The sequence below is a fragment of the Rhinoraja longicauda genome, chromosome 5, assembly GCF_053455715.1.
Source record: "Rhinoraja longicauda isolate Sanriku21f chromosome 5, sRhiLon1.1, whole genome shotgun sequence".
NCBI lineage: Eukaryota > Metazoa > Chordata > Chondrichthyes > Rajiformes > Arhynchobatidae > Rhinoraja > Rhinoraja longicauda.
The window spans coordinates 83,897,649-83,923,455 of NC_135957.1; the positions used below are offsets into that span (position 1 = coordinate 83,897,649).

At 47.1% G+C, this 25,807-nt stretch overlaps 1 protein-coding gene across 5 annotated transcripts in view; it reads left to right on the plus strand.

Moving 5' to 3' along the window:
- Positions 1-25,807, plus strand: part of sobpa (sine oculis binding protein homolog (Drosophila) a) — a 242,894-nt gene that overhangs the window by 162,336 nt on the left and 54,751 nt on the right. For 3 of the 5 annotated variants that reach the window (XM_078399864.1, XM_078399865.1, XM_078399866.1), the window contains exon 5: positions 8,241-8,306. The exons of the other annotated variants lie outside the window; for them this stretch is intronic. In XM_078399864.1, coding sequence (XP_078255990.1) covers positions 8,241-8,306 — 66 coding nt within the window. The remainder of the gene's footprint in view (positions 1-8,240; positions 8,307-25,807) is intronic. 5 annotated transcript variants of the gene reach the window in all.

The following is a 25,807-nucleotide window of genomic DNA, read 5'->3' on the forward strand; positions in this document are numbered from 1 at the left end:
ACGTACAAGTATGTAGGTTAATTGGCTGGGTAAATGTAAAAATTGTCCCTAGTGGGTGTAGGATAGTGTTAATGTACGGGGATCACTGGGCGGCACGGACTTGGAGGGCCGAAAAGGCCTGTTTCCGGCTGTATATATATGATATGATATGATATGATATGACCCGCTGAGTTACTCCAGCACTCTGTGAAACGTCGCCTATCCATGTTCTCCACAGATGCTGCCTGACCCACTGAGTTACTCCAGCAATTTGTCATCTTGTTGAGTTTCATTGTCTATACTCATTCTCACCTAGCCCACAGTTAACAATGGCCTGTTTCCTTTATCATCGTTACTTTTCTGCATATCTTTCATTAATTTGTTCTATATCTCTCTATATCATTCTGAAGAAGGGTCTCGACCCGTAATGTCACCTATTTCTTGTTTCCAGTGAAGATGTCTGACCCGCTGAGTTACTGTCTATCTTTGGGGTAAATAATTCGACCTTCACTGGACAGGTAAACCTGTCAGATTAATCCTCGTGTTGCTATAAAGGGAAATCAGTCGTTAAAATCCAAGGCTTTGGATTTCTGTTCCAACTTCTAATAAATTCTCTAAGGGTGGCACGGTGGCACAACGGTAGAGTTGCTGCCTTACAGCGAATGCAGTGCCGGAGACTCAGGTTCGATCCTGACTACGGGCGCCGTCTGTACGGAGTTTGTACGTTCTCCCCGTGACCTGCGTGGGTTTTCTCCGAGATCTTCGGTTTCTACCCACACTCCAAAGACGTACATGTATGTAGGTTAATTGGCTGGGCAAATGTTTAAAAAAAATTGTCCCTAGTGGGTGTAGGATAGTGTTAGTGTGCGGGGATCGCTGGGCGGTGCGGACCCGGTGGGCCGAAGGGCCTGTTTCTGCGCCGTATCTTTAAATCTAAAAAATCTCTTGTTTGAACTTTTGTAATCTTACAAACGATTGCATCTTTTAAATGATTATCTTCAATCGGACTTTATCTTGCACGAAACGTTATTACGTTTATGTGCAGGAAAGAACTGCAAATGCTGGTTCACACCAAAGATAGACGCAAAATGCTGGAGTATCTCAGCGGGTCAGGCAGCGTCTCTGGAGAGAAGAAATGGGTGACGTTTCGGGTCGAGACCCTTCCTCAGTCTGAAGAAGTGGGTCTCGACCCTTCCTCAGTCTGAAGAAGTGGGTCTCGACCCGAAACGTCACCCATTCCTTCTCTCCAGAGATGCTGCCTGTCCTGCTGAGTTATTCCCTTTGGATAGACATATAACGCTGGAGTAACTCAGCGGGACAGGCAGCATCCCTTTATCTGTGTCTGTACACTGTGGACGGCTCAATTGTAATCGTGTACTGTATAGTCTTTTGACTGGAACAACAAAAAAATGTTTCACTACATGATAATAATAAACTAAACTAAACTTCTCTGTGATTTTTAACCCTTTGAGCACTGAGTATCCTTTGCAGCTTACAAAATGAGTTTTTATCTTTTGCAGCATAACATTCCCACGCAAAAAAAACAAATCTGTAAATATCTAAATGCTTTGAATTGGACATGTTAGCATATGTAGACATTTTTTTTAATTTCCTGGATAAATGTTGAAATATATATTTCCTCCTCTTATGTTGATGCAAAAAATGCTACTGCAGTCCTCAAAGTGTTAAAGAGAAGGTCTTTCTTGCTGTCCCTCCAGTAGAGGTTGAGATTGGAGGTTTGGCAATCTTCCACTTTGGGTTTGAGATACATGTTAGATCATGAGTTCAAAATGAGACCGTCGCAGTGCTAGACTGGCCCAACTTGACCAACGTGCCCCATCTACACAGGTGCCATTTATCCGCCCATGGCCCATATCCCTCTAAACCATTTCTATCCATCAACCAAATGTCTTTTAAATGTTATTATAGTACCTGCCTCAACTATCTCCTCTGGCAGCTCGTTCCATTTATTCACCACACTCTGTGTGAAGAAAATTGTCCCTCAGGTTCCTATTAAATCTCCCCCCCCCCCCCCCGCACCTTAAACCTACGTCCTTTGTTTCTCGATTCTCCTACACTGGGCAAAAGACTCCGTGAGTTTACTTAGTCTCGTGATTCTGTACACTTCAATCAGATCACTCCTTATCCTCCTGCGCTCCCAAGGAATAGAACCCTAGCCTGCTCAACCTCCCCCTATAGCTCAGGGCTTGAGTCCTGAGAGACAACGTCTCTGATCTTTTACCCGTCCTATTCCCCTCATGATTTTATACACTTGGTGACTGCGTTAGCTCCCAACCTCTGACACATTGTGGAGGCAGGGTTAAAAAACACAGTGGCACATCACTTTAAACCTGATTAAGATTCCTGAGGATTTTAGGAACAAGACCACAGCTTGTAAGTGTGTATATAAAACCCAGTTATTTCTCCATTTCCCAATAATGTCTTTTGTCACCCAAATTAATCGTACTGTCATACAGCATGGAAACAGGCCCTTAGGCCCACTTGTCCAGGCCGACCAAGATGATCCATCTAAGGTAGTCCCATTTGCCCTCGTTTGGCCCATATCCCTCTAAACTTTTCCTATCCATGCACCTGTACAAATGTCTTTTAAATACAGTACCTCCTCTGGCAACCCGTTCCATACACCCACCATCCTCTGATTGAAAATGTTGCCCTTCAGGTTCGCATTATATCTTGCACTTCTCACCTTAAAAACCCATGTCTTTTAGACTTTAGAGTTACAGCGCGGAAACAGGCCCTTCGGCCCACCGAGTCCATGACAACCTGCGATCGCCCTGCACGCTAGCACTATCCTACACACGAGGGGCAATTAATTTTTTTTTAACCAAGGCCAATTAACCTGCAAATCTGCTCGTCTTTAGAATGTGGGAGGCAACCGAAGAAAACCACGCGGTCACAGGTAGAACGTACAAACTCTGTGCAGACAGCACCCATATTCAGGGTTGAACCCAGATCTCTGGCACTGTGAGGCAGCAACCCTACCGCTGTGCCACCGTGTCCCCTGGTTTGTGATTCCCCCACCCTGGGTAGAAGACTCTATCTATTCCAAACTTATATGCCAAATTGATCCATTTGCCGATTCCAAGCAATAGAATCATAGAGTGATACAGTGTGGAAACTGTAGGAACAAGACCACAGCTTGTAAGTGTATATATAAAGCCCAGTTATTTATCCATTTCCAAATTATGTCTTTTGTCACCCAAATTAATCGTACTGTCATACAGTACGGAAACAGGCCCTTAGGCCCACTTGTCCAGTTCCTACCTTCGGCCCAACTTGTCCACTCCGACCAGCATGTCCCAGCTACACTAGTCCCACCTGTCAGCATTTGCGCCCATATCCTTCCAAACCTCCCCCATCCATGTCCCTGTCTAATTGTTTGTTAAACGTCGCAATTGTCCCTGCCTCAACTACCTCCTCCTGCAGCTCGTTCCATGCACCCGCCACCATCAGATTCCTATTAAATCTTTCACCCTTCATCTTAAACCTGTGCCCTCTAATGTTACCTTCGCCCTCAGCATTTGGTCTTTGCTGGCTTTGCATCATGTGATAGTGGAACTCCTCATAATCGTGAAGCATGGTGGACAAATTACCCATGTGGCGTTGTCTCAGACGATACATTAATCTGGAATAGGATTGTCAAAATCCCTCAAAACTGATCCACTGGTTGGGAAGGTTGTGAGGATGGAATCTCGGAATTAGGAAGTCAAATGTTCGAAGTAAAAATGTATATTAAACGTAGTTAAAGTCGCATTCTGATGTAGCCAAATTAAAGAGTCATGTGTTCTATTTTTTTTGATTTTTTACAATTTATTTTCAAAAATAGGACGTCACGGTGGCGCAGCGGTAGAGTTACTGCCTCACAGCGCCAGAGACCCGGGTTCCATCCTCACTACGGGTGCTGTCTGTACGGAGTTTGCACGTTCTCCCTGTGACCGCTCAATCTGTCTTAACCTACCTGATCTCCCGGTGGCTCAGCACTTCGACTCCCCCTCCTGACCTGCTGAGTTACTCCAGCATTTTGTGAATAACCCAATCTGACATTTCTGTCCTGATAGGGGTACTGATTGAGAATGATCAGCCATGATCACATTGAATGGCGGTGCTGGCTCGAAGGGCCGAATGGCCTACTCCTGCACCTATTGTCTATTGTCTATTGTCCTGGGCCTCCTCCATTGTCAGAATAAGGCCCAGCGCAAAATGGAGGAACAGCACCTCATATTTCGCTTGGGTAGTTTAGATCCCAGCGGTTTTCTCCAGGAGTTCCGCTTACCTCCCACACTCCAAAGACGTGCAGTTTGTAGGTTAATTGGCTCCTGTAAATTGCCCCTTGTGCGTGGGATAGTGTTAGTGCACGGAGATCGCTGGTCAGACCAGACTCGGTGGGCCGAAGGACCTGGTTCCACACTGTAACTCCAAACTGAATTAAATTAGAAAGGCTGATATTCTTTTAGTTAACCTTTTTTAATTCTTTCAAGCTGAGCGTTAATCATAAGGAGAAATAGTGAAACTGATTTTAACTCCTCGATTTCCCCCAACTTAAATTACTAATTCGGGTTCACTCTACACTTCTATCCCCCACAAGGATGGTCTCGAAGCCCTCCGTTTCTTCCTCGACCGTAGAACCAGCCAATTCCCATCTACCAACACTCTCCTCCGCCTAGCAGAGCTGGTTCTTACCCTCAACAACTTCTCCTTTGACTCCTCCCACTTCCTCCAAACCAGAGGCGTAGCTATGGGCACTCGCATGGGCCCTAGCTACGCCTGCCTCTTTGTGGGGTGCGTCGAACAGTCCCTGTTCCGTAGCCCGGCCCCATCCCCGAACTCTACCTCCGCTACATCGATGACTGCATTGGTGCTACCTCTTGCACCCATGCAGAACTCACTGACTTCATACACTTCACTTCCAATTTCCATCCTGCCCTTAAATATACCTGGACTATCTCCGACATCTCCCTACCGTTTCTGGACCTCACCATCTCCATCACAGGAGACAGACTAGTGACGGACATTTACTATAAACCCACTGACTCGCACAGCTATCTGGACTATACTTCTTCCCACCCGGTCCCCTGCAAAAAGTCTATCCCCTACTCCCAATTCCTCCGTCTACGCCGCATCTGCGCCCGGGATGAGGTGTTTCACACTAGGGCATCAGAGATGTCCTCATTCTTCAGGAAACGGGGCTTCCCCTCTCCCATTATAGATGAGGCTCTCACTAGGGTCTCTTGCACATCTCGCAGCTCCGCTCTTGCTCCCCCTCCCCCCACTTGCAACAAGGACAGAATCCCCCCTCGTTCTCACCTTCCACCCCGCCTGCCAGCGGATCCAACAAATCATCCTCCAACATTTCCGTCACCTACAACGGGACCCCACCACTGGCCATATCTTCCCATCCCCTCCCCTCTCTGCGTTCCGCAGAGACCGTTCCCTCCATAACTCCCTGGTCCACTCGTCCCTTCCTACCCAAACCACCCCATCCCCGGGCACTTTCCCCTAAAACCGCACGAGATGCAACACCTGTCCCTTTACCTCCCCCCTCAACTCCATCCAAGGACCCAAACAGTCTTTCCAGGTGAGACAGAGGTTCACCTGCACCTCCTCCAACCTCATCTATTGCATCCGCTGCTCTAGATGTCAACTTATTTACATCGGCGAAACCAAGCGCAGGCTCGGCAATCGTTTCGCTCAACACCTGCGCTCGGTCCGCATTGACCAGACTGATTTCCCGGTGGCCAAGCACTTCAACTCCCCCTCCCATTCCCAGTCTGACCTTTCTGTCATGGGCCTCCTCCAATGCCATAGTGAGGCCCACCGGAAATTGGAGGAACAGCACCTCATATTTCGCCTGGGCAATTTGCAGCCCAGTGGTATGAACATCGACTTCTCCAACTTTAGATAGTTCCTCTGTCCCTCTCTTCCCCTCCTCCTTCCCAGATCTCCCTCTATCTTCCTATCTCCACCTATATCCTTCCTTTGTCCCGCCCCCCTGACATCAGTCTGAAGAAGGGTCTCGACCCGAAACGTCAACCATTCCTTCTCTCCTGAGATGCTGCCTGACCTGCTGAGTTACTCCAGCATTTTGTGAATAAATACCTCTGGTAACACTTTGTCACTTGGGCAGCAAATGGGCAAACTTGTAGCTGTTCGGAGAAAACCTAAGTGTCAGTACAGCAGAGTGACACTGAGGAGATTACCAACAGACAACTGCACGGTGGCACAGCAGTGGAGTTGCTGCCTTGCGGCCTCAGAGACCTGGGTTCGATCCTGACTTCAGGTGCTGTCTGTGTGGAGTTTGTACGTTCTCCCTGTGACCGCGTGGGTTTTCTCAGGGAGCTCCGGTTTCCTCCCACACTCCAAAGACGTGCAGGTGTGTAGGCTGATTGGCTTCTGTAAAAATTGTAAATTGACAATAGACAATAGGTACAGGAGTAGGCCATTCGGCCCTTCGAGCCAGCACCGCTATTCAATGTGATCATGGCTGATCATTCACAATCAGTACCCCGTTCCTGCCTTTTCCCCATACCCACTGACTCCGCTATCCTTAAGAGTTTTATCTAGCTCTCTCTTGAATGCATTCAGAGAATTGGCCTCCACTGCCTTCTGAGGCAGAGAATTCCACAGATTCACAACTCTCTGACTGAAAAAGTTTTTCCTCATCTCCGTTCTAAATGGCCTACCCCTTATTCTTAAACTGTGGCCCCTGGTTCTGGACTCCCCCAACATTGGGAACATGTTTCCTGCCTCTAACGTGTCCAACCCCTTAATAATCTTATACGTTTCGATAAGATCTCCTCTCATCCTTCTAAATTCCAGTGTATACAAGCCTAGTCGCTCCAGTCTTTCAACATATGACAGTCCCGCCATTCCGGGAATTAACCTAGTAAACCTACGCTGCACGCCCTCAATAGCAAGAATATCCTTCCTCAAATTTGGAGACCAAAACTGCACACAATACTCCAGGTGCGGTCTCACTAGGGCTCTGTACAAATGCAGAAGGACCTCTTTGCTCCTGTACTCAACTCCTCTTGTTATGAAGGCCAACATTCCATTGGCTTCCATCAGATTGAGGTATTTGTAAATCCCAACAGTAGCTTTCCTTTACACTTGATAACAATCAGTTTTCAACAAAATGGATATTGAGGGGCACAACCTTCATTGCAAATAATCTGAGCTATGAAATCTATAACTGCAGCAACCAAAGTGCCATTCCTCATTGAACTAGAAAAGACGTTGAATGCAAGTTTGCATGGAGGAGATATTAATTCTAAGTTCATAAGTTCTAGGACCAGAATTTCTGTCATTCTGCCCATCAGGTCTATTCTGCCATTCAATCACAGCTGATCTATTGCTCCCCCTCAACCCCATTCTCCTGCCTTCTCCCCATAACCCCTGACACCCTTAACTTCAGGGTTCCTTGCCAGTGTGCTGGAACAGACATAATCTCTGGCTTTATACCCAAACGTACATCGCCGTGCATGAATGGGGTCATAGAGTCATACAGCATGGAAACATACAAAATACATAATGCAGCCTTATGTGGCAAATGGATCCATTTGGCCATTTCAAGCGATAGTCATAGAGTGATACAGTGTTGAAACAGGCCCTTCACCCCAACTTGCCCACACCGACCAACATGTCCCATCTACACCAGTGTCACCTGCCCGCGTTTGGCCCATATCCCACCAAACCTGTCCTATCCACCTACCTGTCCAAATGTTTCTTAAACAGTACCTGCCTCAACTACCTCCTCTGGCAGCTCGTTCCATACAGCCACCACCGTTTGTGTGAAAAGGTCACCCCTCAGATTCCTATTATATCTTTTCCCCTTCACCTTAATCCTATGTCCTCTGGTCCTCGATTCCCCTACTCAGGGAAGAGACTCTGTGCATCTATTCCTCTCATGATTTTACACACCTCTATATGATCACCCCTCATCCTCCTGCGCTCCATGGAATAGAGACCCAGCCTGCTCAACCTCTCCCTACAGCTCACACCCTCGGGTCCTGGCAACATCCTCGTTAATCTTCTCTGTACCCTTTCCAGCTTGACAACATCTTTCCGATAACACGGTGCCCAGGACTGAACACAATGCCACCTCCCCACATTGGTGCTCGGATATTTTTGTTTTCATATTTAAAATAATTTTAACAAAAAAAGTGAATATTATGTTTGTGAATGGTTGATGAAGTCTCTGTGCATTGACCTTGTATTTATATCATTTCATGTGGTGCGGCCAGAGCTTACCATTAACCGCAGATGGTTGTCCGTTTGAAAGTAGTCCTGGCTCCCATCATGTCCAACAGGTGATATTCAATGATCACTTTGATAATATAGAAAGTACTGTTAAGTATTTAACACTGTGACTGAGCATTCAATGACCGACTCGTTAATGTGGAAAGTTAAATTGTGCGGGATGTTGTCTTTTTTTTAAAATTGAGTCCGTAAACATCCTAGATAGACACAAAATGCTGGAGTAACTCAACGGGACAGGCAGCATCTGTGATGACAAGGAATGGGAGACGTTTCGGGTCGAGACCCTTCTCCAGACATACATTCTGTAAACATCCTTCTCTGCCCACGTTGGGACCTCTGTACACAAACGGTTCACAAGGGACTAAGTCATACTGTGAGGAAACACTTGCCCACACCGACCAACATGTCCCATCTACACTGCCGGCGTTTGGCCCTTATCCCTGCAATAGACAATAGACAATAGGTGCAGGAGTAGGCCACTCGGCCCTTCGAGCCTGCACCGCCATTCAATATGATCATGGCTGATCATCCAACTCAGTATCCCGTACCTGCCTTCTCTCCATACCCCCTGATCCCTTTAGCCACAAGGGCCACATCTAACTCCCTCTTAAATATAGCCACTGAACTGGCCTCAACTACCCTCTGTGGCAGAGAATTCCACAGATTCACCACTCTCTGTGTGAAAAAAAACTTTCTCATCTCGGTCCTAAAAGACTTCCCCCTTATCCTTAAACTGTGACCCCTTGTTCTGGACTTCCCCAACATCGGGAACAATCTTCCTGCATCTAGCCTGTCCAACCCCTTCAGAATTTTGTAAGTTTCTATAAGATCCCCCCTCAACCTTCTAAATTCCAGCGAGTAGAAGCCGAGTCTATCCAAGCTGTAGACACCCTTCTCTGCCCACGTTGGGACCTCTGTACACAAACGGTTCACTCTGGACTGAGTCATACAGTGCGGAAACACTTGCCCACACCGACCAACATGTCCCATCTACACTGCCTGCGTTTGGCCCTTATCCCTCTAAACCTGTCCTATCCATGTACCTGTCTAAACATTGCGATAGTCCCTGCCTCAGCTACCTTCTCCAGCAGCATGTTCCATACACCCACCACCCTTTGTGTGAAAAAGTTACCCATTATGTTCCCCCTTTACCTTAAACCAACACCCTCTGGTTCTCAATAGACAATAGGTGCAGGAGTAGGCCATTCGGCCCTTCGAGCCAGCACCGCCATTCAATGTGATCATGGCTGATCATTCACAATCAGTACCCCGTTCCTGCCTTCTCCCCATACCCCCTGACTCCGCTATCCTTAAGAGCTCTATCTAGCTCTCTCTTGAAAGCATCCAGAGAATTGGCCTCCACTGCCTTCTGAGGCAGAGAATTCCACAGATTTACAACTCCGACTGAAAAGGTTTTTCCTCATCTCCGTTCTAAATGGCCTACCCCTTATTCTTAAACTGTGGCTCCTGGTTCTGGACTCATTGGGAACAACATTGGGAACATGTTTCCTGCCTCTAATGTGTCCAACCCCTTAATAATCTTATATGTTTCAATAAGATCCCCTCTCATCCTTCTAAATTCCAGTGTATACAAGCCTAGTCGCTCCAGTCTTTCAACATACGACAGTCCCGCCATTCCGGGAATTAACCTAGTAAACCTACGCTACACGCCCTCAATAGCAAGAATTTCCTTCCTGAAATTTGGAGACCAAAACTGCACACAGTACTCCAGGTGCAGTCTCACTAGGGCCCTGTACAACTGCAGAAGGACCTCTTTGCTCCTATACTCAACTCCTCTTGTCATAAAGGCCAACATGCCATTAGCTTTCTTCACTGCCTGCTGTACCTGCAGGCTAACTTTATAAGTGACTGATGAACAAGGACACCCAGATCTCTTTGTACTTCCCCATTTCCTAACTTGACACCATTCAGATAACACCATTCTCGATTCCCTACTCTGGGTAAGAGACTCTGTGTGTTTACCTGATCTATTCCCCTCATGATATTACACACCTCTATAAGATCATCCACCTGCTCTCCAGGAAATAGAGTCCCAACGTGCTCAACCTATCCCTATAACTCAGACCCTCGAGTCCTGGCAATATCCTTGTAAATCTTCTTTACACCCTTTCCAGCTTGACAACATCTTTCCTATAACATGCTGCCCATAACTGAACACAATACTCTAAATGCGGCCTCATCGATGTCTCATACAACTGCAACATGACCTCCCAACATCTATACTCAATATTCTGACAGATGAAGGCCAGTGTGTCAAAAAGCCTTTTTGACCACCCGATCTACATGTGACGCCACCTTCAAGGAACTTTGTACCTGCACTCCTAGATTCCTCTGCTCCACAACACTCCCCAGAGCCCGGCCATTCACTGTGTGGCTCCTGCCCATGTTAGACATTCAAAAATGCAACACCTCACATTACTCTGAGGGTGAAGAATGATCAATGTGTTTGACTGTGCAGCAAACTCCCATGTCTGATACCGAGCTCACTGAATACGTTCACTGTAGTCAGCTGAGGTGCTGGGGCAGGCTGGAAAATCAGTTCAAAGATTGATTACAGGGCTGAGGTAAAGGTCAAAGTCATCTGTGTGATTGTCCTTGTCTCGTGACTTTTTAACTTTAGTTTAGAGATACAGCGCTGAAACAGGTCCTTCGGCCCACCGAGTCTGCGCCGACCAGCGATCCACATACACGAGCACTATCCTACACACTAGGGACAGTTTACAAATTTACCCAATAGAGTTTGTGAGGACACAAGAAACCAACTGCAGATGCCGGTTTACAAAAAGACAAAGTGCTGGAGCAACTCAGCAGATGAGGCTGCATTTCGAGTGATAGAGAGCTTCATAATCTGCTACTTTTCAATCTATAAACTTTAGAGATACAGCGTGGATACAGGCCCTTCGGCCCACCGAGTCCACACCGACCAGCAATCACGCCTTACCACCAGCACTATGCTACACACTGGGGGCAATTTACAATTTTTACTGAAGCCAATTAACCTACAAACCTTGTCTTTGGAGTGTGGGAGCAAACCGAAGCACCCAGAGAAACCCCACGCAGGTCACGGGAAGGACGTACAAACTCCATACAGACAGCACCCGTAGTCAGGATCGAACCCGGGTCTCCAGCGCTGTAAGGTAGCAACTCTACCGCTGCGCCACCGTGCCGGCCACTCTCCAATGCAAAAACACTGACTAAGACAATGGCTGCAGTATAAAGTCGAATATCAGGAAAGTAAGAGAATAAAAGAAAGGAAATTGATAAAGAAAAGTGTGTTTACTTCATAGTTTAATTTAGTGTAGAGATACAGCGTGGAAACAGGCCCTTCGTCCCATCAAGACTGCACCGACCAGCGATCCCCGCGCATTAACAATATCTGCACACATTAAGGACAATTTTACACTTATACCAAAGCCAATTTACCTGTACGTCTTTGGAGTGTGGGAGGAAACTGAAGATCTCGGAGAAAACCCACGCGGTCACACGGAGAACGTACAAACTCCGCACAGCCAGCGCCCGTAGTTAGGATCGAATCCGGGGCCAGGGGCTCTGGTGTTGTAAGGCATCAACTCTACCACTGCGCCACCGTGCCGCTTACTTGAGACTTCACTGGACTGAAGTGCTCCTGACAGCTCGATTACTTTGGTGCTTTCACACTGCTTCATTTTGCTGCCTTCCCTGCCCAGCCATTGGTACTTTAGAACATAGAACGGCGCAATACAGGAACAGGCCCTTCGGCCCACAATGTCTATGCCGAACATTGTGCCAAGACCAACGCTTATCTACCTGCACATAATCCACATTCCCTGCATATCCATGTGCCGATCCAAAAGTGTCTTAAACACCAACATTGAATTGAATTGAATTGAATAAGTATATTGGCCAAGTATGTACACATACAAGGAATTTGCCTTGGTGCTCCGCTCGCAAGTAACAAGACAACAGACAGTAAACAATTAAGAATGATTCCTGGGATGGCAGGACTTTCATATGAAGAAAGACTGGATAGACTCGGCTTGTACTCGCTGGAATTTAGAAGATTGAGGGGGGATCTTATAGAAACTTACAAAATTCTTAAGGGGTTGGACAGGCTAGATGCAGGATGATTGTTCCCGATGTTGGGGAAGTCCAGAACAAGCGGTCACAGTTTAAGGATAAGGGGGAAGTCTTTTAGGACCGAGATGAGAACGTTTTTTTTCACACAGAGAGTGGTGAATCTGTGGAATTCTCTGCCACAGAAGGTAGTTGAGGCCAGTTCATTGGCTATATTTAAGAGGGAGTTAGATGTGGCCCTTGTGGCTAAAGGGATCAGGGGGTATGGAGAGAAAGAAGGCAGGTACAGGATACTGAGTTGGATGATCAGCCATGATCATATTGAATGGCGGTGCAGGCTCGAAGGGCCGAATGGCCTACTCCTGCATCTATTTTCTATGTTTCTAATAAAACATAAAACATTAAGAATAAAACATCATAGTTTAAACATGTGAATGAAATAAAATACCGGTGCAAAAGGAGGCTGCAGACTTTTGGTTGTTGAGTAGAGCTACTGCTCGTGGAAAAAAGCTGTCTTTATGTCTGGCTGTGGCTGCTTTGACAGTCCGGAGTCGCCTTCCAGAGGGAAGTGCTTCAAAGAGTTTGTGGCCAGGGTGAGAGGGGTCAGAGATGATCTTGCCCGCTCGCTTCCTGGCCCTTGCAGTGTACAGTTCGTCAATGGGGGGAAGGTTGCAGCCAACAACCTTCTCAGCTGAATCTGCCTCCAACACCATCCCTGGCACTCACCACTCTCTATGTTAAACAAAAATGCACTGCTCCTTTCATCTTTGCCTCTCCCATTAAAGCTATGTCGTTTAGTAGTGGATTTTTCTGTCCTGGGGCAAAAAGGTTCTGACCCTTTACCCTATCTTTGGCCAGTAATACCCGACAGTAGACCTGCATGCATTTACGTTATTTCTATGCGATTTGGGTGAATTTTCCATGAATAAAGCAAATAAGTACAGCACAGGAACACGTGTTTAGGCCCACAATGTCCAGTTTGCTTTGAAAGTGGCACCAGAGGTAGATTGGATGGTCAAGAAGGCTTACAATAGACAATAGACAATAGATGCAGGAGGAGGCCATTCGGCCCTTCGAGCCAGCACCGCCATTCAATGTGATCATGGCTGATCATTCTCAATCAGTACCCTGTTCCTGCCTTCTCCCCATACCCCCAGACTCCGCTATCCTTAAGAGCTCTATCTAGCTCTCTCTTGAATGCATTCAGAGAATTAGCCTCCACTGCCTTCCGAGGCAGAGAATTCCACAGATTCACAACTCTCTGACTGAAAAAGTTTTCCCTCATCTCAGTTCTAAATGGCCTACCCCTTATTCTTAAACTGTGACCTCGGCCTTCATCAATCAGGATATTGTGCACAGAAGTTGGGGTGTTATGTTATAGTTGTACAAGACGTTGGTGAGGCCACATTTGGAGCTTTGAGTTCAGTTTTGCTCTCCGTGCTTTCGAAAGAATGTGAAGCTGGAAAGAGTGCAGAGAAGGTTTACGAGGATGTTGCCAGGTCTTGAGGGCCTGAGCTATAGGGAGAGGTTGAGCGGACTAGGACTCTATTCAATAGACAATAGGTGCAGGAGGAGGCCGTTCGGCCCTTCGAGACAGCACCGCCATTCAATGTGACCATGGGTGATCATTCTCAATCAGTACCCCGTTCCTGCCTTCTCCCCATACCTCATGACTCCGCTATCTTTAAGAGCTCTATCTAGCTCTCTCTTGAAAGCATCCAGAGAATTGGCCTCCACTGCCTTCTGAGGCAGAGAATTCCACAGATTTACAACTCTCTGAGTAAAAAGGTTTTTCCTCATTTCCGTTCTAAATGGCCTACCCCTTATTCTTAAACTGTGGCTCCTGGTTCTGGACTCCCCCAACATTGGGATCATGTTCCCTGCCTCTAACGTGTCCAACCCCTTAATAATCTTATACCTTTCGATAAGATCTCCTCTCATCCTTCTAAATTCCAGTGTATTCCTTTCAGAGCAGGAGGATGAGCAGTGATCTAATAGAGGTGTATAAAATCATGCAAGGAATAGACAGGATTAAATCACAGTTTCTTACCCAGAGATGGGGAATCGAGAATCAGAGGACATAGGTTTAAGGTGAGGTGGGGGGGGGGGAGATATAATAGGAACCTGAGAGGCAACCTTTTTACACAAAGAGTGGTGGGTTTATGGAACGAGCTGTTGGAGGAGGTAGTTGAGGCAGGTACAATCGCAACGTTTAAGAAACGTTTAGACAGGTGTATTGGGAACTAGACCAAGTGGACCCGTTGGGCCCATTCCTCGTAGTGGAGGAACAGGGAAGGGGAGAGGGTGTCGTCACTGAGCGAGCCCTGGACCCACTCTACCTACTCGGCCGCCACGCCCACTCCCCTCTATGGAGTTGTTGGCGGTGAAAGGCACTTACCAGTGCCCGTGCGTTCAACGTTGACTGCCCACGTGCGAGTCTCTGCCGGGGCCGGGCGAGAGGCGAGGGTAGAGGCGAGAGGCGAGGTGAGGGGGGAGGTACAAGGGATGGGGAAGGGAGAGGCAAGGGGAGAGAGGGAACGACTGAGCACGGGCGGGTGGTGGCGCTGCCGGCGGCCATCTTGTTTTGGCGAGTGAGGAGCAAATGAAGTGGAACGTGGAGCATTGTGACGTCAGACGCTGAGTAGTTTCAGGAAATGGGTTAGAAAGTGAATTTTAAACTTTAAAATCTCTCTGGCTTTAAAAATGTAGCTTTAATTGGAATGAGAGTTGTCAGAGATTATGCCCAGGATAGTGGTGAGTGCGGTGGTGCAAAAATGGACCGTTTTGGCTGTGCGACCCATAAAAGTTATGCTTTGCACAAACACACATATACAAGGACAGTAAGTTTTAGTGACAGACAGATGTGTAGGATGGAACTGCAGATGCTGGTTTACACCGAGTAACTCATGCTGGAGTAACTCAGCGGGTCAGGCAGCATCTCTGGAGAACATGGATAGGTGAAGTTTCACAGAGTGCTGGAGTTACTCAGCGGGTCAGGCAGCATCTCTGGAGAGAAGGAATAGGTGACGTTTCGGGTCGAGACCCTTCGGGTCTCCCTTAGTATCTCGACCCAAAACATCACTTATTCCTTTTCCCAAGAATTGCTGCCTGATCCGCTGAGTTACTCCAGCATTTTGTGTCTAAGGTTTAGAGGGATATGGGCCCAGCGCAGGCAGGTGGGATTAGTGTAGATGGGGCATGTTGGTCAGCGTGGGCAAGTTGGGCCGATGGGGCTTATTTCCACGCTGCGTGACTCAGGCGTATCTGGCTTTAAACCTCCATTCCCAGTCTTCGCCTCCTCCCCGCTCTCTCTCTCTGCGTGACGTACTGCCCTTGGTTTCTCTGGAGCGGATGAAATCGTTGGCAGAGGGCCAGGAAATCATCATATTTATGCATCGCAAGAAGGGAATGAGTATAATTATGTGCGTGCCTTGTGCGGGTGAAGCGGTGATCCTTCCGGCTGATGGAGAGGGACTCTACGGGGATTAGGTGAAGTGATTACAGTCGCCAGCGCAAATGTCAATGCTGGGAGAACACACTAATGAGCCTGTCACTGCCCCTGTACCACCTCCCCCTGTACCACTCCCAGCCGCCAAATCCTCACTCAAAATTAGCCTGCTAGGTCGGGGGGGGAGGGGGAGGAATTGAGGAGTCTTTATGCTCTAAGAAAGGACAGTGTTTTTAACCTAAGATAGACACAGAATGCTGGAGTAATTCAGCGGGACAGGCAGTAAGCATCTCCGTAGAGAAGGAATAGGTCTCGACCCGAAACGCCACCTGTTCCTTCAGATGCAGGTTAAAACCCTATACACAAAATGCTGGAGTAACTCAGCGGGTCAGGCAGCATCTCTGGAGAGAAGGAACGGGTGACGTTTCGGGTCGAGACCCTTCTTCAGACTGAAGAAGAATGGGTGGCGTTTCGGGTCGAGACCCTCCTTCAGACTGAAGAAGTGTCTTGACCCGAAACGTCACGTCACCCATTCCTTCTCACCCAAGATGCTGCCTGTCCCGCTGAGTTACTCCAGCATTTTGGGTCCTTCGTTGGTGTCAACCAGCATCTGCAGTTCCTTCCTGCACACAGGGTTTTTAACCTGTTCAGTGCCACCCCCGAGTATACTCAGGTCATGGCTGATAGAGAAAAAAACAACTTGGCAGTGAACAGGTTAAAGCAGACACTGGATAACAGTCTGTGCCTCAAATGTTTCACTGTAATTATATTTTAAGATGTTCTTGTGCACAGCTGTAACTTCAGTGCAAGAAAGCTACTCCCACAGCCGATTTAAATACGCTTTATTTTAAAAAAAACATTATCCTTGCAAACCCGCCTAGCAGCTGTTCAGGCGAACAAAACTGATTAACCCTTTAGGCTCTGAACATCATAGAGTCTTACAGCACGGAAACAAAGCCCCTTCGACCCAAGTCACCATGCCATAGAAACATCGAAATTAGGTGCAGGAGTAGGCCATTTAGTCCTTCGAGCCAGCACCGCCATTCAATATGATCATGGCTGATCATCCCCAATCAGTACCCCGTTCCTGCTTTCTCCCCATATCCCTTGATTCCACTAGCCCTAAGAGCTAAATCTAACTGTCTCTTGGAAACATCCAGTGAATTGGCCTCCACTGCCTTCTGAGGCAAAGAATTCCACAGATTCACAACTCTCTGGGTGAAAAAGATTTTCCTCATCTGAGCCCTAAATGGCCTACCCCTTATTCTTAAACTGTGACCCCTGGTTCTGGACTCCTCCAACATCGGGAACTTTTTTCCCGCATCTAGCCTGTCCAATCCCTTAAGAATTCTACATGTTTCTAAAGTTCGGCCCAAGATGCCCCATTTGAGCTTGTCCCTTTGGCTCATATCCCTCTAAACCTTTCCTATCTGTGCACCTGCCCAAGTGTCTTTTAAATGCTGAAGATAGACACGATGTAACTCAGTTCAGTTCAATTTTGTTTATTGTCACATGTGCCGAGGTACAGTGAAAAGCTTTGGTTACGTGCTGTCCAGTCAGCGTAAAGACAGAACATGAATGCAGTCGAGCCATTTACAGCGTACAGATCCATGATACGGGAAGAAATGTTGCTGTAGGAGTAGAGATTTAAGGGTGTGGGGCGAATGTAACATGAGTTTGTAGATCAGCTTCTGTGGCTAGCACGCAGATAGTCACCCGGGTCGGGCGCCATCTTGGGAAGCTCATCGGGTCAGGCAGCATCTCTGGGGAAAAAGAATAGGTGACGATTCGGGTCGTGACCCTTCTTCAGACTCGCTGTCGGAGGGAAGAGGAGAACTTGCTCAAAGTGGACTCCACACCGTGAAGATATTTTGCAGTGGAGTAGACAAAATGTGTTGGAAGGAACTGCAGATGCTGGTTTATGCCGAAGATAGACACAAAGTGCTGGAGTAACTCAGAGGTTCGGGTAGCATCCCTGGAGAAAAAGAATAGGTGGCAATTCGGGTCGAGACCTTGCAGCATTTTCTGTCTACCTTCGGTATAAACCTGCATCTGCAGTTCTTTCCTACACATTTCATTTTTTAAATGATGTTACAATACCTGCCTCAACTAACTTATTCACAAAATGCTGGAGTTACTCAACAGGTCAGGCAGCATCTCAGGAGGGAAAGAATGGGTGACGTTTTGGATCGAGGCCCTTCTTTAGACTGAAGAAGGGTCTCGATCTGAAACGTCACCCATTCCTTCTCTCCTGTGGTGCTGCCTGACCTGCTGAGTTACTCAAGCATTTTGTGAATAAATACCTTTGATTTGTACCAGCATCTGCAGTTATTTTCTTACACTGCCTCAACTACCTCCTCTGGCAGATCGTTCCATATTACCCCCACCCTCTGGGTGGAAAAATTGCTCTTCAGGTTACGTAGATACATAGACAATAGGTGCAGGAGTAGGTCATTCAGCCCTTCAAGCCAGCACCGCCATTCAATGTGATCATGGCTGATCATCCACAATCAGTAACCCGTTCCTGCCTTCTCCCCATACTCCTTGATTCCGCTATCCTTAAGAGCTTTATCTAGCTCTCTTTTGAAAGCATTCAGTGAATCGGCATCCACTACCTTCTGAGGCAGAGAATTCCACAAAAATTCACAGCTCTCTGGGTGAAAAAGTTTTTCCACATCTCAGTTCTAAATGGCCTACCCCTTATTCTTAAACTGTGGCCCCTGGTTCTGGACTCTCCCAACATCAGGAACATGTTTCCTGCATTTAGCGTGTCCAATCCTTTAATAAATTTGTATGTTTCTATAAGATCCCCTCCCATCCTTCTAAATTCCAGTGAATACCAGCCAAGTCGCTCCAGTCTTTCTTCATATGACAGTCCCGCCATACCGGGAATTAACCTCGTGAACCTATGCTGCACTCCCTCAATAGCAAGAATATCCTTCCTCAAATTTGGAGACCAAAACTGCACACAGTACTCCAGGTGCGGTCTTACCAGGGCCCTGTACAACTGCAGAAGGACCTCTTTGCTCCTATACTCAAATCCTCTCGTGAAGTCTTTTCCTTCTCACCTTAAGCCTATGTCCTCTGGTTCTTGATTCTCCATCTCTGCGAAAAAGACTCTGTGCATTCACCCTTTCTATTCCCCTCATGATCTTATACACCTCTGTAAAATTACCCTTGAGCTTCCTGCGCTCCAAGTCCTCACCTGCCCAAAGTCTCTCTCTAGCAAAACGGTGGCGCAGCGGTAGAGTTGCTGCCTTACAGCGAATGCAGCGCCGGAGATCTGAGTTCGATCCTGACTGCGGGTGCCGTCTGTACGGAGTTTGTACGTTCTCCCCATGACCTGCGTGGGTTTTCTCCGAGATCTTCGGTTTCCTCCCACACTCCAAAGACGTACAGGTTTGTAGGTTAGTTGGCTTGGTATGAATGTAAATTGTCCCTCGTGTGTGTGCGGGGATCGCTGGTGGGCCGAAGTCCATGCTGTATCTCTAAAACAGCTCAGACCCTCGACACCTGGCAGCATCCTTGTAAAAGGACACAGAGTGCTGGAGTAACTCAGCGGGTCAGGCAGCATCTCTGGAGAACATGGGTGCGTGGCGTTTCGGGTCTGGACCCTTCTTCAGACTGAATCACCAAAATGAAGGGGAGTCTAATTTGATTCCAAGATGGTCACCCTGCTACAGGATGAATGTTGTTCAGCTGGAATGAGCGCAGAAAAGATTTATGAGGATTTTGAAACAAAGAACTACAGGTGCCCGGTTAATACACAAAAGGACACAAAGTGCTGGGGGGAAAGATTGAATGGGAACCTGAGGGGCAACTGTTCCACTCAGAGTGTGGGGATATGGAATGAGCTGCCAGAGGAGGTAGTTGAGGCAGGTACTATAACAACATGTAAAAGACATTTAGACAGCTACATGGACAGGAAAGGTTTGGATGGATATGGTCCAGATGCAGGCAGGTGAGACTAATGGAGATCGGACATCTTGGTCGGCATGGGCAAGTTGGGCCAAAGAGTCTGTTTCCACACTGTGTCACTCTAACTGTACAGAACAGGACTTTCTTCCCACAGTCCGTACTGAACGTGATCCATATCTTTCAATGCTCTGCATATAGGGTTGCCAACTTTCTCACTCCCAAATAAGGGACAAAAGGTGACGTCACAGCCCCGCCGCGCCCCACGTGACCTCACCCACCAGCGGCCACGTGCTCTCGCTCCACCAATGGCGGCCGCCCGGGCCGGGAGGCGGGATGCTATGCAACCTCCGTTAGGCGGCACCCGGGCCTACAGCGGCCCCCGGGCCTACAGCATCCCCCGGGCCTACAGCATCCCCTGGGCCTAATATGGGACAAGGGCGGTCCCATACGGGACAAACCAATTTAGCCCAATATACGGGATGTCCCGGGCTAATACGGGACAGTTGCCAACCCTATTTGCATATCCATGTACCCATCGAAAAGTCTCTTAAAAGCCACTATTGTCTCTGCCTCCAACACCATCCCTGGAAAGTATTCCAGGCCCCTACCACCCGCTGTATACAAGACTTTCTCCACACATCTACTTTAAACGTTACTCCTCACACCCTAAAGCTATGTCCATTGCTCTTTGATGTTTCCACCCTCGGGAAAAGTATCTGACTGTCTACCCTACCATTTAAGTTTAGTTTACTTTAGAGATACGTGCAGAAACAGGCCATTTGGCTCACCGAATCTGCACCGAACAGTGATCCCCGTACACTTAACATTACGTGCAGCGTAGGTTTACTAGGTTAATTCCCGGAATGGCAGGACTGTCATATGTTGAAAGACTGGAGCGACTAGGCTTGCATACACTGGAATTTAGAAGGATGAGAGGGGATCTTATCGAAACCTATAAGATTATTAAGGGGTTGGACACGTTAGAGGCAGGAAACATGTTCCCAATGTTGGGGGAGTCCAGAACAAGGGGCCGCAGTTTAAGAATAAGGGATAGGCCATTTAGAACTGAGATGAGGAAAATCTTTTTCAGTCGGAGAGTTGTGAATCTGTGGAATTCTCTGCCTCAGAAGGCAGTGGAGGCCAATTCTCTGAATGCATTCAAGAGAGAGCTAGATAGAGCTCTTAAGGATAGCGGAGTCAGGGGGTATGGGGAGAAGGCAGAAACGGGGTACTGATTGAGAGTGATCAGCCATGATCACATTGAATGGCGGTGCTGGCTCGAAGGGCCGAATGGCCTTCTCCTGCACCTATTGTCTATTGACTTACCGCATACACACAAGCGATAGTTTACAATAGACAATAGACAATAGGTGCAGGAGTAGGCCATTCGAGCCAGCACCGCCATTCAATGCGATCATGGCTGATCACTCTCAATCAGTACCCATTTCCTGCCTTCTCCCCATACCCCCTCACTCCGCTATCCTTAAGAGCTCTATCCAGCTCGCTCTTGAAAGCATCCAACGAACTGGCCTCCACTGCCTTCTGAGGCAGAGAATTCCACACCTTCACCACTCTCTGACTGAAAAAGTTCTTCCTCATCTCCGTTCTAAATGGCCTACCCCTTATTCTTAAACTGTGGCCCCTTGTTCTGGACTCCCCCTACATTGGGAACATGTTTCCTGCCTCTAATGTGTCCAATCCCCTAATTATCTTATATGTTTCAATAAGATCCCCCCTCATCCTTCTAAATTCCAGTGTATACAAGCCTAATTGCTCCAGCCTTTCAACATACGACAGTCCCGCCCTTCCGGGAATTAACCTAGTGAACCTACGCTGCACGCCCTCCATAGCAAGAATATCCTTCCTCAAATTTGGAGACCAAAACTGCACACAGTACTCCAGGTGCGGTCTCACCAGGGCCCGGTACAACTGTAGAAGGACCTCTTTACATTTTTACCAAGCCAATTAGCCTACAAACCTGTACAGTACGTCTTTGGAGAGCGGGAGGAATCCGGAGCAGGTCATGGGAGAACGTACAAACTCCGTACAGACAGCACCTGTGGTCAGGACCGAACCCAGGTCGCTGGAACTGTAAGGTAGCAACTCCACCACTGTGCCGCCCCTATGTCTCTCATAATTTTATATACTTCTCTCAGGTTTTCCCTCACACTCCGAAGTTGCAAAGAAAACAATCCAAGTCTGCCCCACAGCTAATACCTACAAATCCAGGCAGCATTCGGCTAAACCACCGCTGCACCCTTTCTGGTCTACAGTCACGGGCACAGTCTAAGAATAAAGGGGAGGCCAGTTAAAACTGAGGTGAGAAAAAAACTTTCTCACCCAGAGAGTTGTCAATTTGTGGAATTCTCTGCCACAGAGGGCAGCGGAGGCCAATTCACTGGATGAATTTAAAAGAGAGTTAGTTAAAGCTCTAGGGGCTAGCGGAATCAAGGGATATGGGGAGAAGGCAGGCACGGGGTACTGATTGTGGATGATCAGCCATGATCACAATGAATGGCGGTGCTGGCTCGAAGGGCCGAATGGCCTCCTCCTGCACCTGTTTTCTATGTTTCTATCTATAGCCTCCATGTCGTGCAATGGGGAATCCAGAAACATCCATAGCCTGCCCTCATAATTGTATATATTGCCATCAATCTCCCCTCTATCTCCGACGTTCCAAGTTTCTCCAAACTTTCCTAATAACTAATACTTCTAATCCAGGCAGCATATTAAGTTTAGTTCATGGTTTTTGAATCCTTTAGTCTTGCTCTGAGGTCATAGAAACATAGAAACATAAAAATAGGTGCAGGAGTGGGCTATTCGGCCCTTTGAGCCTGCGCCGCCATTCAATATGATCATGGCTGATCATCCAGCTCAGTAACCTGTACCTGCCTTCTCTCCATATCCCCTGATCCCTTTAGCCATAAGGGCCACATCTAACTCCCTCTTAAATATAGCCAATGAACTGGCCTCAACTACCTTCTGTGGCAGAGAATTCCACAGACTCACCACTCTCTGTGTGAAGAAATGTTTTCTCATCTCGGTCCTAAAAGACTTCCCCCTTATCCTTAAGCTGTGACCCCTGGTTCTGGACTTCCCCAACATCGGGAACAATCTTCCCGCATCTATCCTCTCCAACCCCTTAAGAATTTTATATGTTTCAATAAGATCCCCCCCTCAGTCTTCTAAATTCCAGCGAGTATAAACCTAGTCTATCCAGTCTTTCTTCATATGAAAGTCCTGCCATCCCAGGGATCAATCTGGTGAACCTTCTCTGTACTCCCTCTCATAAGGCTAGAATGTCTTTCCTCAGGTTAGGAGACCAAAACTGTACACAATACTCCAGGTGTGGTCTCACCAAGGCCCTGTACAACTGCAGCAGAACCTCCCTGCTCCTATACTCAAATCCTCTTGCTATGAATGCTAACATACCATTCGCTTTCTTCACTGCCTGCTGCACCTGCACGCTTGCTTTCAATGACTGGTGTACTACGACACCCACGTCACGTTGCATCTCCCCTTTTCCTAATTGGCCACCATTCAGGTAATACTCTGCTTTCCTGTTCTTGCCGCCAAAGTGGATAACGTACAAACTCCATACAGACGGCACCCGTAGTTGGGAACCGTAGGTCATTATGACATTTAACATTTATCCACCTTCGTTCATTTAGCCAAGCATTTCTCAACACTTTAGAGGATCACAATGACACAGAAACTAAGCAGAAACACTGCAAGTAATATTATGAAAGGTATTTTAAACTTTGTTTAGTTGAGTTTATTGTCATGTGTACTGGGGAACAGTGAAAAGCTTTTGTTGCGTGCACACCAATCAACCGGAAAGACAATACACGATTACAATCGAGCCGTCCACAGTGTGCAGATACACGATGAAGGGAATAACGTTTAGTGAATCCATGGCGGATTCATGGGACCGCACGGTGGCGCGGCGGTAGAGTTGCTGCCTTACAGCACCAGAGACCTGGGTTCCATCCCAACCACGGGTGCCGTCTGTACGGAGTTTGTACGTTCTCCCCGTGACCGCGTGGGTTTTCTCCGGGTGCTCCATTTTCCTCCCACACTCCAAAGACGTGCAGGTTTGTAGGTTAATTGGCTTCAGGTTAAAAAAACTGTCAATTGTCCCTAGTGTGTGTAGGATAGTGCTAGTATGCGGGGTGATCGCAGGTCAGCGCGGACTCGGTGGGTCAAAGGACCTGTTTCCATGCTGTGTCTCTAAAGTCTTAAAATCTAAATGGCAGCAACTGTACCGCTGCGCCACTGTGCCGCATAGAACAGTGTGTTTGTATTATAGTTCCCCAGCTAAACTTCGTGTATGATAGATCTCCATGCTGCTTCATTGAAGGATTAAGTGACATTAATTCCTTAACATTGTTTACTTATAACACATGCTTTTTAATGAACTGTTTGGATAGGATAATAAACTTACAGCTATAAGAACCTGAGGATTACAAAAAACTAATTGCTAAAGTTTTGATTCTGATGTGTTTCTTACTATAATTATTTTTTAATTTTGTTGCTTGTTGATGTCACAATAACATTTGTAGAAACAAGGAGCTGCAGCTGCTGGTTTTACCAAGGAAAGACACAGAGTGCTGGAGTAACTCAGCAGGTCAGGCAGCATCTGTGGAGGACATGGATAGGTGACGTTTCAGGTTGGGAGAAGGGTCCTGACCCCAAACGTCACCTATCCATGTTCTCCAGAGATGCTGCCTGACCCGCTGAGTTACTCCAGCACTCTGTGAAACGTCACCTATCCATGTTCTCCAGAGATGCTGCTTGACCCGCTGAGTTACTCCAGCACTCTTATGTCTCACAATCACATATTGTTTGCATATATTAAACGTCTTAAGTCTGCCTTTCCTGTTTGCACCACTCTCTATTTTCCTATCCTTTCTAGATATGCATTTATTCTGGGCTTACATTAGGAACATTCTTCTTAGAGTCATGGAGTCATACAGTGTGGAAGCAGGCAATTGGGCCCAACTTGCCCACACCGACCAACAAGTTCCATCTACACTAGTCCCACCTGCCTGCATTTGGTCCATATCCCTCCAAACCTGTCCTTTCCATGTACCTGTCTAATTGTTTCTTAAATGTTGCTGTAGTACCTGCCTCAACTACCCCCTCTGGCAGCTCGTTCCATACACCCACCGCCCTTGGTGTGAAAAAGATTACTATTAAATCTTCTCCGCTTCACCTTAAACCTATGTCCTCTGGTCCTCACTTCTCCTACTTCTGTGCGTTTAGCCGATCTTTTCCTCTCATGATTTTATACACTTTATACATTTTTATACATTTTATAAAAGGACTAGATGAGCTAGATGCAGGAAAAATATTCCCAATGTTGAGGGAGTCCAGAACCAGGGGCCTCAATAAAGGGGAGGCCATTTAAAACAGGTGAGATGAAACTTTTTCACCCAGAGTTGTGAATTTGTGGAATTCTCTGCCACATAAGGCAGTGGAGGCCAATTCACTGGATGAATTTATAAGAGAGTTAGATAGAGCTCTGGGGGCTAGTGGAATCAAGGGATATGGGGAGAAGGCAGGCACGGGTTACTGATTGTAGATGATCAGCCATGATCACAATGAATGGCGGTGCTGGCTCGAAGGGCCAAATGGCCTCCTCGTGCACCTATTTTCTGTGTTTCTATAAGACCATCCCTCATCCTCCTGCGCTCCAAGGAACAGAGTCCCAGCCTGCTCAACCTCTCCCTATAGATCAGACGCCCTCGAGTCCTGGCGACATCCTCGCAAATCTTCTCTGAACTCTTGAGAACATCGTTCCTATAACATCTTCTTGTCAATGATTATTGGGGACCCGAGGTTCCCGAGATTTTCTGAGAATGTTTCCTGGAGTTTGATTTTCTGATGACATTTTCTTGGCAAACAAGATACCAAATACCCAACATAAAACTCTTCTCAGGAAATTGCAAGGAATTCTATTTTTAAATCATAATTAACTAAGTTTAATGAATGTAAAGAACTTAAAGCGAATGATAATTACTGTTTGGTAGATTTATGTAGGTTTTGCATTATAGACGCAGAACTAATTGTAATGGAGATGTATAATTGTTAGTTAAAACACAAAGTGCT